We start from the raw sequence: 15,873 nt of genomic DNA, 5'->3' as shown, positions 1-15,873 counted from the left end.
GAGGGCTATGGGTAAGCCTAGTAATTTCTAGGGTAGGGACGTGTTCGGCACAGCTTTGTGGGCCGAAGGGCCTGAATTGTGCTGTAATTGTTCTATGTTCTAAGTAATGGGGAACTCAGACAGGTCAGTGGGTGGCTCAGAGCGCAGGTGGTGATACCAGCTCTGCAGGGACCACCCACTCCTATACGGGGACATCACTCCTTCCGGTTCCTGTTCCAAACCCAGGCTAATTCATGACCAAACAACTGGACAAACAACGATTTCGTGCACCCCCTGAGCAATAGATTAGACTGTCAATGGCAACATAAAGACCCCAACCTTGGAATTTGCTCCCTGGACTTTGCTTCTCTTTTCAGATCCTTCCTAATCTCTCTCCTCCACTGAGGTTTGGGTTCCTCGTCACTTCTGCACATCTTTCTCTGGTAACACTGCTCTTGATGTTGGGAGGTGGCAAGTGCTTTATAAGGAGGAGAGGTTGAGCAAGCTAGAGCTTTCCTCTTTGGAGCCACGCAGGATGAGAGGTGACTTGATAGAGGTATATAAGGTTACGAAGGGCATAGATAGAGTGGACAGTCAGCACCTTTTCCCCAGGGTGGCAGTGGCCAATACCAGAGGACATCCATTTAAGGTCAGAGGAGGACAGTTTAAGGGAGATGTCAGAGGTAGGTTTGTTTTACACAGAGGGTGGTGGGTGCCTAGAACGCACTGCCAGGGATGGTGGTGGGAGCTGATGCAATAGGGAAATTTAAAAGACTTCTAGATAGACACATGGATGTAAGAAAAATGGAGGGTTATGGGCTGTGTAGGAGGGAAGGGTTAGACTGATCATGGAGTAGGTGTCATATAGGTTGGCACAACATGGTGGGCCGAAGGGCCTGTACTGTGCTGTAGTGTTCTATGTTCTATAAATGTTTAGTTGTTATTGTGTAGACAAACACAGCAGCCATTTGGTGCACAGCAAGATCCCAGGAAGCCCAATGAAAGGGTCTGTACGGCCAGGTGGTGCTGGCTGAGGATGGAACATTGGTCAGGCCAAATCCTTGCCTCCACATCACATTAATCCCTTCCCATTGCCGGTGACAAGAAGCTCACCAGCAGACAGAGAAAGTTACTGCTAATCTCTCAGTCAACACCATCAAACAAGCAAGTGCATGCCACATACAATGTAAACTCATTCCTTTCTAATATAAAGACCCACAGATACCAGATGTGATGCACTGCGCCGCGTGTGCGAAACGCAGACCAATGACCTGGCATCGACCCGGATTCTGTCCAGCATTTCTGACACTCACGGCGCCAGCACTGTGGCAGGAGAGGGAAGGGAGAGCAGGAGGGTCACCCTGCCTACCAGTGCCCACGGCCCCAGAACATTCCCGGGATCATGGATTAATCATCAGGATACTGTCATAATCAACAAGCAGCAGGGAAGCAATAGAACATTACAGCACAGTACAGCCCCTTCGGCCCATGATGTTGAGCTGACATTTTATCCTGCTCTGAGATCTATCTAACCCTTCCCTCCCCACATAGCCCTCCATTTCTCTATCATCTATGTGCCTATCTAAGAGTCTCTTAAATGCCCCTAATGTATCTGCCTCTACCAGCACCCCTGGCAGTGTGTTCCACACACCCACCACTCTCTGTGTAAAATACTTACCTCTGATATCCCCCTTGTACTTTCCTCCAATCACCTTAGAATTATGCCCCCTCATGTTAGCCATTCCACCCACCCCCCCAGGGAAAAAGTCTCTGACTGCCCACTCGATCTATGCCTATCATCTCGTACACCTCTATCAAGTCACCTCTCATCCTCCTCCTCTCCAAAGAGCCCCAGCTCGCTCAAATAAAATGAAAGGGGAGGAGAGAGGGGCTAGGGAAGGGAATTCTTCTCTTCTTCTTTTTCCCAGCCTCTCTTTTTTCTCCCATTTTCTCCCTTCTCCCACCTTTGACCCATCCCCCGGTGGATCTGCTCTCCCCTCCCCCCTCGCACCTGCCTATCACTCTTCTTACCTGCATCTCCCTATCACCACCTCGTGCCCACCCCGCCTCCTCTCTTTTGTCCACCTATCACTGCTCTGCTTTCCCCTCCCATCTGCTGGGCTTCCCCTTTTCCTCTCTTCAGTCCTGAAGGGTCCTGACCCAAAACGTTGACCGCCTGCTTTTCTCCACGGATGCTGCCTGGCCTGCTGAGTTCCTCCAGCATCGTCGTGCTTTTCATCTGGTACTACTACTGTGACTAGTGAGGATGCAAAGATCATTGCCAAGGACTCAGAAATCTCTACCCTCACTTCCTGTAGTATCCTGGGATATATCCCGTCTGGCCCTGGGGACTTATCTATCCTAATATTTTTCAAAAGTTCCAGCACAAGCTTATCACCCTGTTTTACTCTGCCCTCACAGACTTCAAGGTCTCTCTCATGATGAATACTGAAGCAAAGTATTCATTAAGGACCTCCCCTACCTCTTGCAACTCCAAGCACATGTTTCCTCCTCTATCTCTAAATGGTCCTACCCTCACTCTAGTCCTCCTCCTGTTCTTCACATACGAGTAGAAAGCCTTGGGGTTTTCCCTAATCCTACTTGCCAAGCCCTTCTCATGCCCCCCTTCTAGCTCTCCTAAGTCCATTCTTAAGCTCCTTCCTGGCTACCTTGTAACTCTCTCGAGCTCTGTCTGATCCATGCTTCCTAAACCTTAAGTAAGCTTCTTTCTTCCTCTTCATTAGATATTCCACATCTCTTGCCAGCCATGGTTCCCTACCATCCTTTTCCTGCCTCAATGGGACAAACCTATCCAGAACCCCCTGCAAGTGATCTCTAAACAACCTCCACATGTCCATTGTGCATTTCCCTGAGTACATCTGCTCCCAATTTATGACTCCCAATCTCCTCCCTAATAGCATCATAATTCCACCTCCCCCACAAATGTACAATGAGTCAAAAATTGCACCCTTTGTACATTTGTGGGAACATTTTAATTACTACTTATGAAAAGTTTGGAAATGTGGAAGAAGTCTTTGAGTAAAAAACAGGAATCATCAAGGAATAGATCACAAACTGGAGAGAGGTGGAAACAGAGTCGCTGACAGCATTTAAAGAGTGCCTAGAGGAGCACTTTAAATCACCTCTGCATAGGTAGAAGGCTACCGACCAAGTGCTGAAAGATTCAATTGATACTGATGGATGCCCACACCAGTCAGTGTGGATGTGGTGGGCCAAAAGGCCTGTTCCCCTGCTGTATCACTCTCTGACGAGGCTGGTGCTTTCCTTATTGGCCATGGTCAGGTGAAGAACTGGACCGGTCGGTAAAGATGTGTCAGTAATGATGAGGCTGGTAGGCTGAAAGGCCAGTTGGCAGGGATGGGCCGGTTAGTGAAGTGGGTCATTGACAATGCGGCTGGCTGGTGAAGATGGGCTGACAGGTGGTGATGGGCTTCGCTGAGGAGTTGTCTGGGTGGTGATCATTGGATGATTGATGATGGGTCGGTGATCAGTTGGTGGTGGTGGGTCCCTGTTGATGGGCTGGTGGTGATTGGACAGGTTGATAATGATGAGTCAGTGATGTCCTGACCAATCAGTGGCAAGTGCAGTGATGATTGATCAGTGATGATGGTGTCAGACGAAGCTGATGTGTGCCATAGGAGGTGAAAGAGCCAGTCAGAGGTGATGGGGACAGTGATGGTCATTCGGTGACAGTTCACCGGGTCAGTGATGGTGGAACGGTGAGGGGGTCGGTAACGGTGAGGCAGAGATGGTGCAATGGGTCAGTGATGGTGGGTGGGGGTGGTGTGTTGGCAATGCCGGGGCAGCTCAGTGACAGTAGGGCAGCGATGGTGGAGGGACGATAGAGCCAACTGGTAATGGGTGGGTGGAGATGACGATGGGTCACTGGGCAGTGAGGAGGGGTGGTGATGGCAGGATCAGCCCCATGGTGGTGATGGGACCGGTCAGTGAGGGTTGATCAGAGGTGGGACACCTCTGTGGCGATGGAAGAGCTGGGAAGAGCAGCCAGTGACGGTACTGATCGGTGTCGGTGATGAGCAGACTGGTTGTACAATGGACCAGTGGTGATGGGAGAGGTCGATGGCGATGCCGTGGTATCGATGGGTGCAGGTCCGACACGTTGGTCTTGGTCACTGTTGGTGGGACAGGTCTATGATGATGCATTGGTGCCCGTGGAGCGGGTCGAGAAGGAGCGGCAGGGAAAGGAAAAGTATGTAAATCTCAGGAAGATAGAAACAAACAGAGCACTTGAGGATTATAAAGAAGCCAGAAAAGAACTCAAGAGGGGAATTAGGAAAGCCAGGAGAGGCCATGAAAAGTCCCTGGCAATAGGATTAAAGAGAATCCCAAAGCATTCTATACATACATCAAAAGCAAGATGATAACTGGGGAGAGGGTAGGACCACTCAAGGATAAAGGAGGGAACATGTGCTCGGAAGCAGACGATGTGGGTGAGGTACTTAGTGGGTACTTTGCGTCAGTATTTACCAAGGAGAAGGAAGTGGAGGATAGTGAGATCAGTGTGGAGCGTGCTAATATCTGGGGCATTTTGAGATAGAGGAGGTAGTGTTGGGTCTCTTAAAGAGCATTGAGGTGGATAAGATCCTAGGCCCTGATGGGTTATACCCCAGGTTATTGAGAGACACAAGCGATGAGATTGCTGGGGTCTTGACCAATATCTTTGTGACCTCTCTAGCCACAGGCGAGGTCCCTGGTGAGTAGCTCACGTTGTTCCATTATTTAAGAAGGGAAACAGGGATAATCCTGGTAATCAGAGACCGGTGAGTCTCACGTCAGTGGTAGGGAAGTTACTGGAGAGGATTCTTAGGGAGAGGATTTATGACCATTTGGAAAACCATAGCCTAATTACGGACAGTCAGCACGGCTTTGTGCAGGGCAAGTCGTGCCTACTAACTTGATTGAGTTTTTCGAGGAGGTGATGATGGTGATTAATGAAGGTAGAGCTGTGGATGTTGTTTACAAGGATTTTGGTAAGGCATTTGACATGGTCCCTCATGAGAGGCTCGCCCAGAAGATTAAGATGCATGGGATCCATGGTGAATTGGCTGTTTGGATTCAGAACTGGCCTGCCCATAGAAGACAGAGGGTAGTTGTCCATGGGACTTGTTCTAGCTGGAGGTCTGTGACTAGTGGCATTCCTTAAGGATCTGTACTGGGACCTCTGCTATTTGTGATGTAAATAAATGATCTGGCTGAAAATGTACGTGGGTGGGTTAGTAAGTTTGCAGATGATATGAAGATTGGTGGTGCTGTGGATAACGTAGAAGGCTGGCAAAGGATATAGTGGGATACAGATCAGTTGCAGATATGGGCGGAGAAATGGCAGATGGAGTTCAAGCTGGCCAAATGTGAAGCGTTGCACCCTGAGAGATCAAATGTAAAGAGACAGTAAACTGTTAATGGCAAGACCCTTAACCGTGTTGATGAGCAGAGGGATCTTGGGGTCCAAGTTCATAGCTCCCTGAAAGTGGCTGCACCGGTTGACAGGGCAGTAAAGAAGGCATAGGGCATACTTGCCTTCGTTAGTTGAGGCACTAAGTTCAAGAGTCAGGAAGTTATGTTGCAGTTTTATAAAACTTCAGTTAGGCCATATCTGGAGTATTGCATTCAGTTCTGGTCGCCCCATTACAGGAAGGATGTCGAGGCTTTGGAGAGGGGGCAGAAGAGGTTTACTAAGATTCTGCCTGGAATAGAGGGCATGTGCTATGAGGAGAGGTTGGACAAACTTGGGTTGTTGTGGAGTGGTGGACACTGAGGGGAGACCTGATAGAGGTTTATAAGATTATAGAACATAGAACAATTACAGCATAATTCAGGCCCTTCGGCCCACAAAGCTGTGCCGAACATGTCCCTACCCTAGAAATTACTAGGCTTACCCATAGCCCTCTATTTTACTCAGCTCCATGTACCTATCCAACAGTCTCTTGAAAGACCCTATCGTATCCGCCTCCACCGCCGTTGCCGGCAGCCCATTCCACACACTCACCACTCTCTGAGTAAAAAACTTACCCCTGACATCTCCTCTATATCTACTCCCCAGCACCTTAAACCTATGTCCTCTTGTGGCCACCAATTCAGCCCTGGGGAAAAGCCTCTGACTATCTACCCTATCAATACCTCTCATCATCTTATACACCTCAATCAGGTCCCTCCTCATCCTCCGTCTCTCCAAGGAGAAAAGGCCAAGTTCCCTCAACCTGCTTTCATAAGGCATGCTCCGCATCCCAGGCAGCATCTTTGTAAATCTCCTCTGCATCCTCTCTATGGCTTCCACATCTTTCCTGTGGAATAGGTAGTCAGCCAGTATCTTTTCCCCAGGGTTGAAATGCCTAATACCAGAGGGCATGCATTTAAGGTGAGGGGGGTAAATTCAAAGATGTGCGGGGCAAGTTTTTTTACCCAGAGAGTGGTGGGTGTCTGGAATGTGCTGCCAGGGGTGGGGGTGGAGGCAGATACGATAGAGGTGTTCAGGAAGGTCTTAGATAGGCACATGAATGTGAGGGTATTGGAAGGATATGGACATTGTGTCGGCAGAAGGGATTAGTTTAGTTGGGCATTTGATTACTAATTTAATTGGTTCGGTACAACATTGTGGGCCGAAGGGTTTGTTCCTGTGCTGTACTGTTCTGTGTTCCCTGCCCAGCTCCCTCAGCCTGGAGCACTCAGCCCACTTCACCCCCGGCCCCAACAAGATTCCTCCATCAGGATGAGTTAAAGTCATTCATTCTGAACTTGGACCACCCAGTCCCGGGACACCGGGTGACACACCACACGGTCCCGGGACACCGGGTGACACACCACACGGTCCCGGGACACCGGGTGGCATTGACGGGTGCCTTGCCAGCATGGTGCCAGAACGGGACGCCTGACAGAACGCAGATTTTGTCTTCGGCCGATGTCCCACCCCGACCACTCTGCACAAAACTGTCCGTCACATCCCCTCCTGCCACCTCCATTCACCAGGACCCTTCCAAACTGGCCATCGCCCCATACTGCCACCAACACAACAGGATGCTCGCCGAATCCAATCTCCCTACCCAGGGTGACACCCATCACCCCCCACTGTCCCACAGCACAGGCCCAGCCACCCCAAGCCTGGTCTCCAAGAGGAGTACCAGTCGCCTCTGGGAAGGCACAAGGTCCCATCCCTCCGTGGCCGAGCCCCGAGCTCTGTGGAAGGCCAACTATAAGAGTGGTTGTTGGTGCTTTGGCCCTGCACCCTCCTCATGGTCCCAGATCTCCCGACACGTCCATCCCTGCCGCCGGGAGTCATACAACCCCATATCTGCGGTAACCATTACCCAACCACAACAAACCCAGTGAATGCTTCCCTCCCGTTGCCTGATTGTCCTCACGGGGGCCTTGGCTGGCAGCACTGCAACCACTGGGGGAGTTTGTTCTCCGTCCATGGCAGGAAGCCATTGAAACCCAGGTAACCAACTGGCATCTCAGCACCATGGTCTGCATCGCATTCTAGAAGTTTCTAGGGGATGCTGGGTTATCGTCTATTCACATGGGAGAGAGGGAAAGCATGATTCAGGAGCTTTCAGATTCCTCGGTGAGAAGTTCTGCACTTCTCCCATGGGAAAAGGGCAGAGAGCCCCAGAGTATTCATACCGAATATTAAAATAGGATTAGTACAGAATATCATGGTCAAATATTAATATAAAAGCATTAAATATTAGTGAATGCCAAATATTAACTATTATTCTACTTTAGGAGTGAGTAGGATTTCTGACATATTCACAATCACTTGCCTCCAGTTTAAATTACAAGCATTGATACTGAATACTGTTATGCAGAATCGCTTTTCAATTATCAAATATAATTTGTAAGATTATCAATTATTCTCAAATATTCATACTGAGTATTAATGGTGTTATTATCAAATAACAATACTGACTATAAAGAAAATATTAATATAAAATATTAGTTATTAACACTGAATATTAACTCAGTTGTGAAAATGTTCAGTCTACTTTTAGTAACCTGGATAGCATGATAAAGGCAAACAGACTGAAAAGTAAATTTTCACTGTAGTTTGGCCTGAATGTGAGTGGGTTAAATTGAAAGGTGATGCGTACTAACCCTTGCATCTGCAATGTGCGTGCGTCACTCCAGACATCACCCCCTTACAACTGGAAGAAAAACCGTCGGCAGGATTGTACAAGCAGTGCTCCTGTCTGCCTCTCTGCCTCACACCACATGCCCCATCAGTAGAGATGCAGGAGCAGTCCAAGTTCAATACCGGTCCACCTCGGCAACTAGGCATCACAAACCACACTGGCCATCACCTGTCTCACTGGGCAACCACCAATTTCACATTAACAAACCCTCAAAGACAAATCGAAAGTGATCCCTTTCACAGGTCCATAAACAATGTCCAAGTGCCCACATCAGGCAATTCCATCGCACTGTCTCTGACTGGGTTTTGCTGGTGCTGCGATGAGGCAGATAATCAGGCTACCGACAGGTGAACAAAGGGTTAATTGTTCTGCTGTAGGAGGTGGGTGCAGACAGGAGGGAAGCATCTATGGTGCATTAGGAGATCCTGCTTTTGTCAGCATGGAACATAACACAGTGTGGTGCTGGGTGGGGACAGAGGTCACGAGTGGCTGATGGTGTGCAGGGTGTCACTGGGCACAGTGGGACACTAAGCTGGACCTGCTAACACATGGCTGATTTTTTGGGATCTAGGCATCGCTGGCAAGGCCAGCATTTATTGAGAAGGTGGGGAGGAGCTGTCCACTTTATCTCCTGGTGATGGTACTCCCTCAGTGCTTTGGGGGAGGGAGACCCAGTGATGATGAACGACCAGCCACGTATATCCAGGTTAGGATGTGTGGGAGCTGCAGTGGAACCTGGGTGTGGTGCCCGCTGCCCTTGGTGACACAGGTGGTGGGTTTGGAAGGTGCAGTTGGAGTCACCTGGGTGAGTGTCATACATCGATTGTCACAAGTCATGTTGCTGAGTTGTATGACCTTCACTTGCCATGACAGAAGGCAGCATATCGACTGTGGAGGCATCACACTTGAGAAGATGACGCTCCAACTCTCCCCGCTGCCTCTCTTACCCCTAACACGTCACGGATCAAAGATTCATCCGGTGCTTGGGCTCCTCCCCCAAGCTGAGCACCTGCACAACAACAACACCAGACCCCGAGTCTGCAAACCAACCAGAGAACTGCCTTAGCCCGTGCCGTCAGACTTAACTGCTGGGACAGCTGGGTCCCTCACACACTGACCCACAGCAGCCCAGCACATGTCAGCAACAACCTAGCACGCGTGTGGCCAACACACGATACCACCCACAGCTAAACCTTCAGACCAGCAAGGTGTAGAGTTCGCTCTGTGCCAAAGCCTTCATGAAGTGAGTGGTGACCACTGCCCCACCCAGTGCATCAGTGAACAACCCCACCCCCTCCCCCCCCCCCCCACTCTTGGAGTGATGACCCCCAGGAGCCCACAACACCTGTCTCACCAAGAGGAGGGGACGGGAAAACTCTCCCCAGGAGAGCTGATCCCCTTACTGGACAATGGGACCGTTGGGCATGGAGAGGAGAGGGGATGCCTTAAACTTCTCCCTTCTCACCCCTTAAAGAGGCACATCTACCGGTGAGTCTAGGGTGGGGGTAAGGGAGTGGATGGGAAGCGAGAAGGTCACGTTCACCACATCCCAGTGTCTATTCCGGCAGAGGTTTAACTGTCCTCGCCTTTGTAGAAAGCTGCCACCATCGATGACCCACATCATGGGCACTTGTGTAAAACAGGTGCCACATGATAGATTAACAAGCAGAGTTTGCACATTGGTCTTTGATTGCAGCTACGTGTTAGAATGGGACCAGGGTCAGAGTGCAGAGTGAGGGGCAGCAGGGAAGGCAGAGAGGTAGACGTGCGTGTCTTGGGGGTGGAGAGAAAATATCTTCACGCAAGAGGCAGACAGGTCGTGTACATGTAGAATGGGTCTGTGTGCCTGAAGTGAAACCCAAACCCCTGACTGATTATAGGACAGTGTCACCCACACCGGCTTGCTGTACAAGGGTAGTTCGGAGGATGAACTGCAAGTATAGAAAAGGAGAAGAGAATTCTACAGAACTGTGTCATGTGTCATTTTGGTGAGAGATTACTCCTTCCCCTCAACACGGCGGGGGGTGGGGGTGGGGGGGAACCTACGTCACTGTAACAGTGGAGGGAATTTGGACAAAGGCCACGGCCGACACCTCCCAAAAACGGGGAACTCATCAACGACAAATGCCACCACGTACAAGGCAGACATAATAAACCTGATCCTGATCCAGCCTCGTGGTCCCCGCATCAGCCTGGGGGGTCGGGGTAGGGGGGTTGGGGTAGGTGGGGGGATGGTCAGGGTGGGGTGTTCGGGGTAGGTGGGGGGGGTTGGGGTAGGAGGGGGGGGGTTGGGGTAGGAGGGGGGTGGTCAGGGTGGGGTGTCCAGGGTAGGTGGGGGGGGGTTGGGGTAGGTGGGAGGATGGTCAGGGTAGGGTGTTTGGGGTAGGTGGGGGGGGGGGTCGGAGTAGGTGGGGGGTGTGGTGAGGGGTTGGCCAGGGTAGGTGGGTGGTTGGTCAGGGTAGGGTGTTTGGGGTAGGTGGGGGGGCGGTGGGGTCAGAGTAGGTGGAGGGGTGGTGGTGGGCGGGTTGGTCAGGGTAGGTGGGTTGGGAGGTCAGTATGGGGGTGTGGTGGGGGTTGGTCAGGGTGGGGATGGGGGGTGTTGGTCAGGGTAGGTGGGGGTGGTGGTTGGGGTAGGTGGGGGTTGTGGTGGGGGTTGGTCCGGGTGGGGGGGTTGGTCAGGGTAGGTGGGGGGTGGCTGTTGGTCAGGGTAGTTGGGGGTGGGTGGCGTGGGGTAGGTGGGGGGGTGTGGTGGGGGTTGGTCAGGGTAGGTGGGGGTTGGTCGGGGTGGGTTGATCAGGATAGGTGGGGAGTGGTGGTTGGGGTAGGTGGGGGGTGTGGTGGGGCTTGGTCAGGGTAGGCGGGGGTAGGTCGGGGTGGGGGTGGGTTGGTCAGGGTACGTCGGGGTGGGGGTGGGTTGGTCAGGGTAGGCGGGGGTGGGTGGTGTGGGGTAGGTGGGGTGGTAGTGGGGGGGTTGGTCAGGGTAGGTGGAGGTGGGTGGTGTGGGGTAGGTGGGGTGGTAGTGGGGGGGTTGGTCAGGGTAGGTGGGGTGGTAGTGGGGGGGTTGGTCAGGGTAGGTGGAGGTGGGTGGTGTGGGGTAGGTGGGGTGGTAGTGGGGGGGTTGGTCAGGGTAGGTGGGGTGGTAGTGGGGGGGTTGGTCAGGGTAGGCGGGGGTGGGTAGGGTGGGGTAGGGGGTCGGTTAGTGGAGGGAACTGGCTCCTATCCCAAGGGACCACCTCAACCGACAGACAGACCGACTCCTACGTGAGCTGCCGGTGCCCCGCGGGGCCGGGGGGCAATGAAACCAGCGCTGCCCCCCTCCCCGGTGAGCCCGGGCCCGGGGAGGGGGGGGGGGGGGTGGCGGTGCCCTCGGCCGCTCAGCGCACCGCCTTGTGTTTGCCCCCGCAGCAGCCCCAGCGCTCGCCGCAGCGGTGGCAGGCCTGCAGCGGCAGGTAGCAGCACATGCAGGGCGCCATCAGCGAGAGGGCGGCCAGCGCCAGCCAGCGGGCGCAGAAGTGGCGGCTGCCGGGGTCGCAGGAGCAGGGGTCCGAGTAGTCGCCCTCCGAGTCGGCCATGCAGTGGTAGAGCAGGCTCTCGGCGCACCACATGCAGCTGACCTGGTGCACGCAGCGCCGCACCGGGTCGGGCGCGTCCTGGCAGCGGCCTCGCCCGTTCTCCGCCGCCCGGAACACGTCGCGACAGTAGACGCAGCGGGCGGGAGCCGCCTCCCCCTCGCCCTTCTTCAGCCGCGGCGAGGCGGGGCCGCGGACCCGGCAGGCGGGCGAGGGCGAGGGCGAGGGCGAGGCCGGGGTCGGGCCTCCTCCGCCCGCCGCCGCCGCCTCCCGCCCCTCGCCCTTGGCGAAGTGCACGCACAGCTGCAGCTTGTCCGGGCCGCCGGGCGGGCCGGCCCGCCGGTAGTCCTCGTAGCCCTTGGCCACCCACAGCTCCTTGTGGACGGCCTCCAGCTCCTCCTCCTCCTCCTGCTGCTGCCGGCGGGGCGTCCGGCCCGGGACCTGCGGGAGGAGGAGGTGGGAGGGGGGATAGAATCAGGGGCTGACCCACTGGGGAACACTCCGTCACCGACGGCTACTCGGCCCATCGTGCCCGTGCCCGTCCCTCGGACAGCGATCCCCCCCACCCTCCCTCTCCCCGACCCCCTCTACCCCGCCCTTCCTCTCCCAACCCCTCTCCCCAACACCTCTCATATACCCCAACCCCCTCTCCCCACCTTCCAACCCCTCTCCCCCTCCCTCCCCAACACCTCTCGTACACCCACCTCTCCCCAAACCCTCTCCTCCTCCCCTACCCGCTCTACCCCCACCCTTCCTCCCCCCACCTTCCAACCCCTCTCCCAACCCCCCTCTCCCCAACAACTCTCGTATACCCCCTCTCCCCAAACCCTCTCCTCCTCCCCTACCCGCTCTACCCCCACCCTTCCTCCCCCCCACCTTCCAACCCCTCTCCCAACCCCCCTCTCCCCAACAACTCTCGTATACCCCCTCTCCCCAAACCCTCTCCTCCTCCCCTACCCCCTCTACCCCCACCCTTCCTCTCCCCAACCCTTCCTCTCCCCACCTCCCAACCCCTCTCCCACATCCCCCTCTTCCCCACCCTCCCCCACCATCTCCCCCACCCTCCCTCTCCCACACCCTCCTCCCCACCCTCCCTCTCCCCATCCCCCCCACCCTCTCCCACAACCTCCTCTGCCCCACCTTCCCTCCTGTTTCCTGCCATCTCCCCCACCCCATCCCCCAACCCCCTCCCCATCCCCCAACCCCATCCCCCAACCCCCTCCCCATCCCCCAACCCCATCCCTCAACCCCCTCCTCATCCCTCAACCCATCTCTTGTGAGAGAATTTAAATATCAGCCCTTGATAGAACTGAATGTCTGTCCAGGAGGGATGGAGTGGGAGAGATCCAGACAGGCCACATACAACCCTTTTGATGTACAGAGCGACCTTGGGGTCCAAGTTCATAGCTCCCAAAAAGTGGCCAAACAAGTTGATAGGGCGGTAAAGAAGGCATATGGCATACTTGCCTTTATTTGTCGAGGCATTGAGTTCAAGAGTCAGCAAGTTATGTTGCAGCTTCATAAAACTCTAGTCAGGCTGCATCTGGAGTATTGCACTCAATTCCAGTTACCCCAGTATAGGAAGGATGTGGAGGCTTTGGAGAGGGTGCAGAATATAAAAGCAAGGATGTAATGCTGAGGCTTTATAAGGCATTGGTCAGACCACATTTGGAGTATTGAGAGCAGTTTTGGGCCCCATATCTAAGGAAGGATGTGCTGGTGTTGGAGAGGGTCCAGAGGAGGTTTACAAGAATGATCCTGGGGGGGTGAAAGGGTTAATGTATGAGAAGAGTTTAATGGCTCTGGACCTGTACTCACTGGAGTTCAGAAGGATGAGGGGGATCTGATTGAAACCTACTGAATATTGAAGACCTGGATAGGGTGGACGTGGAGAGGATGTTTCCAGTAGTGGGAGAGTAGGACCAGAGGGCACAGCCTCAGAATAGAAGGACGTCCCTTTAGAACTGAGATGAGGAGGAATTTCTTCAGCCAGAGGGCAGTGAATCTGTGGAATTCATTGCCACAGACGCCTGTGGAGGCCAAGTCATTGGGTATATTTAAAGCAGAGGTTGATAGGTTCTTGATTAGTAAGGGTGTCAGAGGTTACGGGGAGAAGGCAGGAGAATGGGGTTGAGAGGGAAAAATAAACCAGCCATGATCGAATGGCGGAGCAGACTCGATGGGCCGAATGGCCTAATTCTGCTCCTATGTCTTATGGTCTAAGAGGTTTACCAGTTGCTGCCTGGATTAGAGGGCATGTGCTATGAGGAGAGGTTGGACAAACTTGGGTTGTTCTCTCTGGAGCAGCGGAAGCTGAGGGGAGACCTGATAGACGTTTATAAGATTGTGAAAGGCACAGATAGACGAGACAGCCGGGATCTTTTTTCCAGGGTCAAAATGTCAAATACCAGAGGGCATGCATTTAAGGTGAGAGAGGGTAAGTTCAAAGGAGATGTGCAGAGCAGGTTTTTTTTTACACACAGAGTGGTGGGTGCCTGGAATGTGCTGCTAGGGGTGGGAGTGGACATAGATACAACAGAGGCATTCAAGAGTCTCCAAGATAGGCACATGGACGTGCAGAGAATGGAGGGATGTGGACCACGTGCAGGCAGAGGGGATTCAATGGCATTTGGCTGAATTAGTTGGGAACAACTTTGCGGACTGAAGGGCCTGCTCCTGAGCTGTACTGTTCTGTGTTCTCACCCACACACCTGCAGTCCCTACCTCAGCTTCCCCCTCCCTACACGCCGGCCGGGCTGCCTCTCGATGGCGGAACCGAGAACCTGAGCCCACAATCCTCCCTCAGCCCCACACTCCTTAAAGTAGGATACTGGTCATTCTGCCCATCACAGTTGGGTGGGCCTAGCTCAGTGAGGAATGGCTGGCACCTGCCCCCGCCCTGCAACACGTTGATCTATCGATGCTGAACTGTTACTGGGGGACTCTGAGCAACACACTGGACGGGGAGAAGGGTCGTGAACCACAGGGTTGGTGGTTTAAGGGAATGCAAAGGGAAACTTGCTCCTACACAGTAAGTTCTCATTTTCCCTTACAATACAGGAGGCCATTTTGCCCATTGAGTCTTTGCCAACTCTCAGAGCATTCCCATCAATCTCATTCCCTAATTATTTCCCTGTAACCTACTCTCTCACATGCCCATCAACTGCCCCCTGATTCTCCCACCTCTCACCCACACACCAGCGGGGCAATTTACAGCAGCCAATTAACCTACCAACCCGCATGTCATTGGGATGTGGGAGGAGACCGGAGCACCCGGGGGAAACCCATGCGGTCACAGGGAGAGTGTGCAAACCCCACACAGACAAGGATGTGACAGCGCTGGAGAGGGTGCAGAGGAGATTCACCAGGAGGTTGCCTGGGATGGAGAAGTTCGGTTAGGAGGAGAGAGCGGAGAGGCTGGGTCTGTTCTCCCTGGAGCAGAGGCCGTTCAGAGGGGATGGGATTGAGGTAGATAAAATTATGAGGGGTATAGATAGGGCAGACTTTCCCCCTTGTCAGAGGCAATAAAAGTCATAGATTTAGGGTAAGGGGTTAGAGATTTAGAGGGGATCTGAGCAGGACCTTTCTCACCCAGAGAGTGGTACCTGGAACGTACTGCCAGAGAGAGGTGGAAGCAGAGTCACTGACAGCAGTTAAGGACTGTCTGGATGAGCACTAGAATCGCCCAGGTATAGAAAGCTGCTGGCCAAGTGCTGGAAGTGGGATTAATACAGATAGGTCCCTACTGGTTGGTGTGGACGTGGTGGGCCGAATGGCCTGTTTCCGTGCTGTACGACTCTCTGACTCGAGCACTGGAGGTCAGATTGAACCCAGGTCACTGGACCTGTGAGGCAGCAGTACTGCCTGCTGACCCATTGTACGTCAACTACCTAGGCCCATTGCCTGAAATAATAAGAAGCGGAGGTGTTAATAACTTTAAGGATGTGGATGTGCAGATAAAGAGTTTGCAGGTCGGACTAAGTGGGTAAGAGACAGGTTAAGGTCTAAAGGTCTCCTGTCCATTTCCCTCCATAGATGCTGCCTGACCCACTGAGTTCCTCCAGCTCTGTGTGTTGCTCCAGATCCCAGCGTCTGCGGCCCCTTGTGTCACTCCTGCTGCTGTTTGATTTCATGACATGACCCTAAATATTTTTTTT

The 15,873-nt window shown here is 53.4% G+C and overlaps 1 protein-coding gene across 1 annotated transcript in view; it reads right to left on the bottom strand.

Moving 5' to 3' along the window:
* Nucleotides 1-11,521: 11,521 nt before the first annotated feature.
* The window catches only part of spred3 (sprouty related EVH1 domain containing 3), a 46,062-nt gene continuing 41,710 nt past the window's right edge, over nucleotides 11,522-15,873 (bottom strand). The window contains exon 6 of the mRNA XM_052044383.1: nucleotides 11,522-12,157. Within this exon, the coding sequence (XP_051900343.1) occupies nucleotides 11,522-12,157 (636 nt within the window). The remainder of the gene's footprint in view (nucleotides 12,158-15,873) is intronic.

The sequence above is a fragment of the Pristis pectinata genome, chromosome 35 (assembly GCF_009764475.1).
Source record: "Pristis pectinata isolate sPriPec2 chromosome 35, sPriPec2.1.pri, whole genome shotgun sequence".
NCBI lineage: Eukaryota > Metazoa > Chordata > Chondrichthyes > Rhinopristiformes > Pristidae > Pristis > Pristis pectinata.
This window is presented reverse-complemented; position numbering and strand designations above follow the sequence as displayed.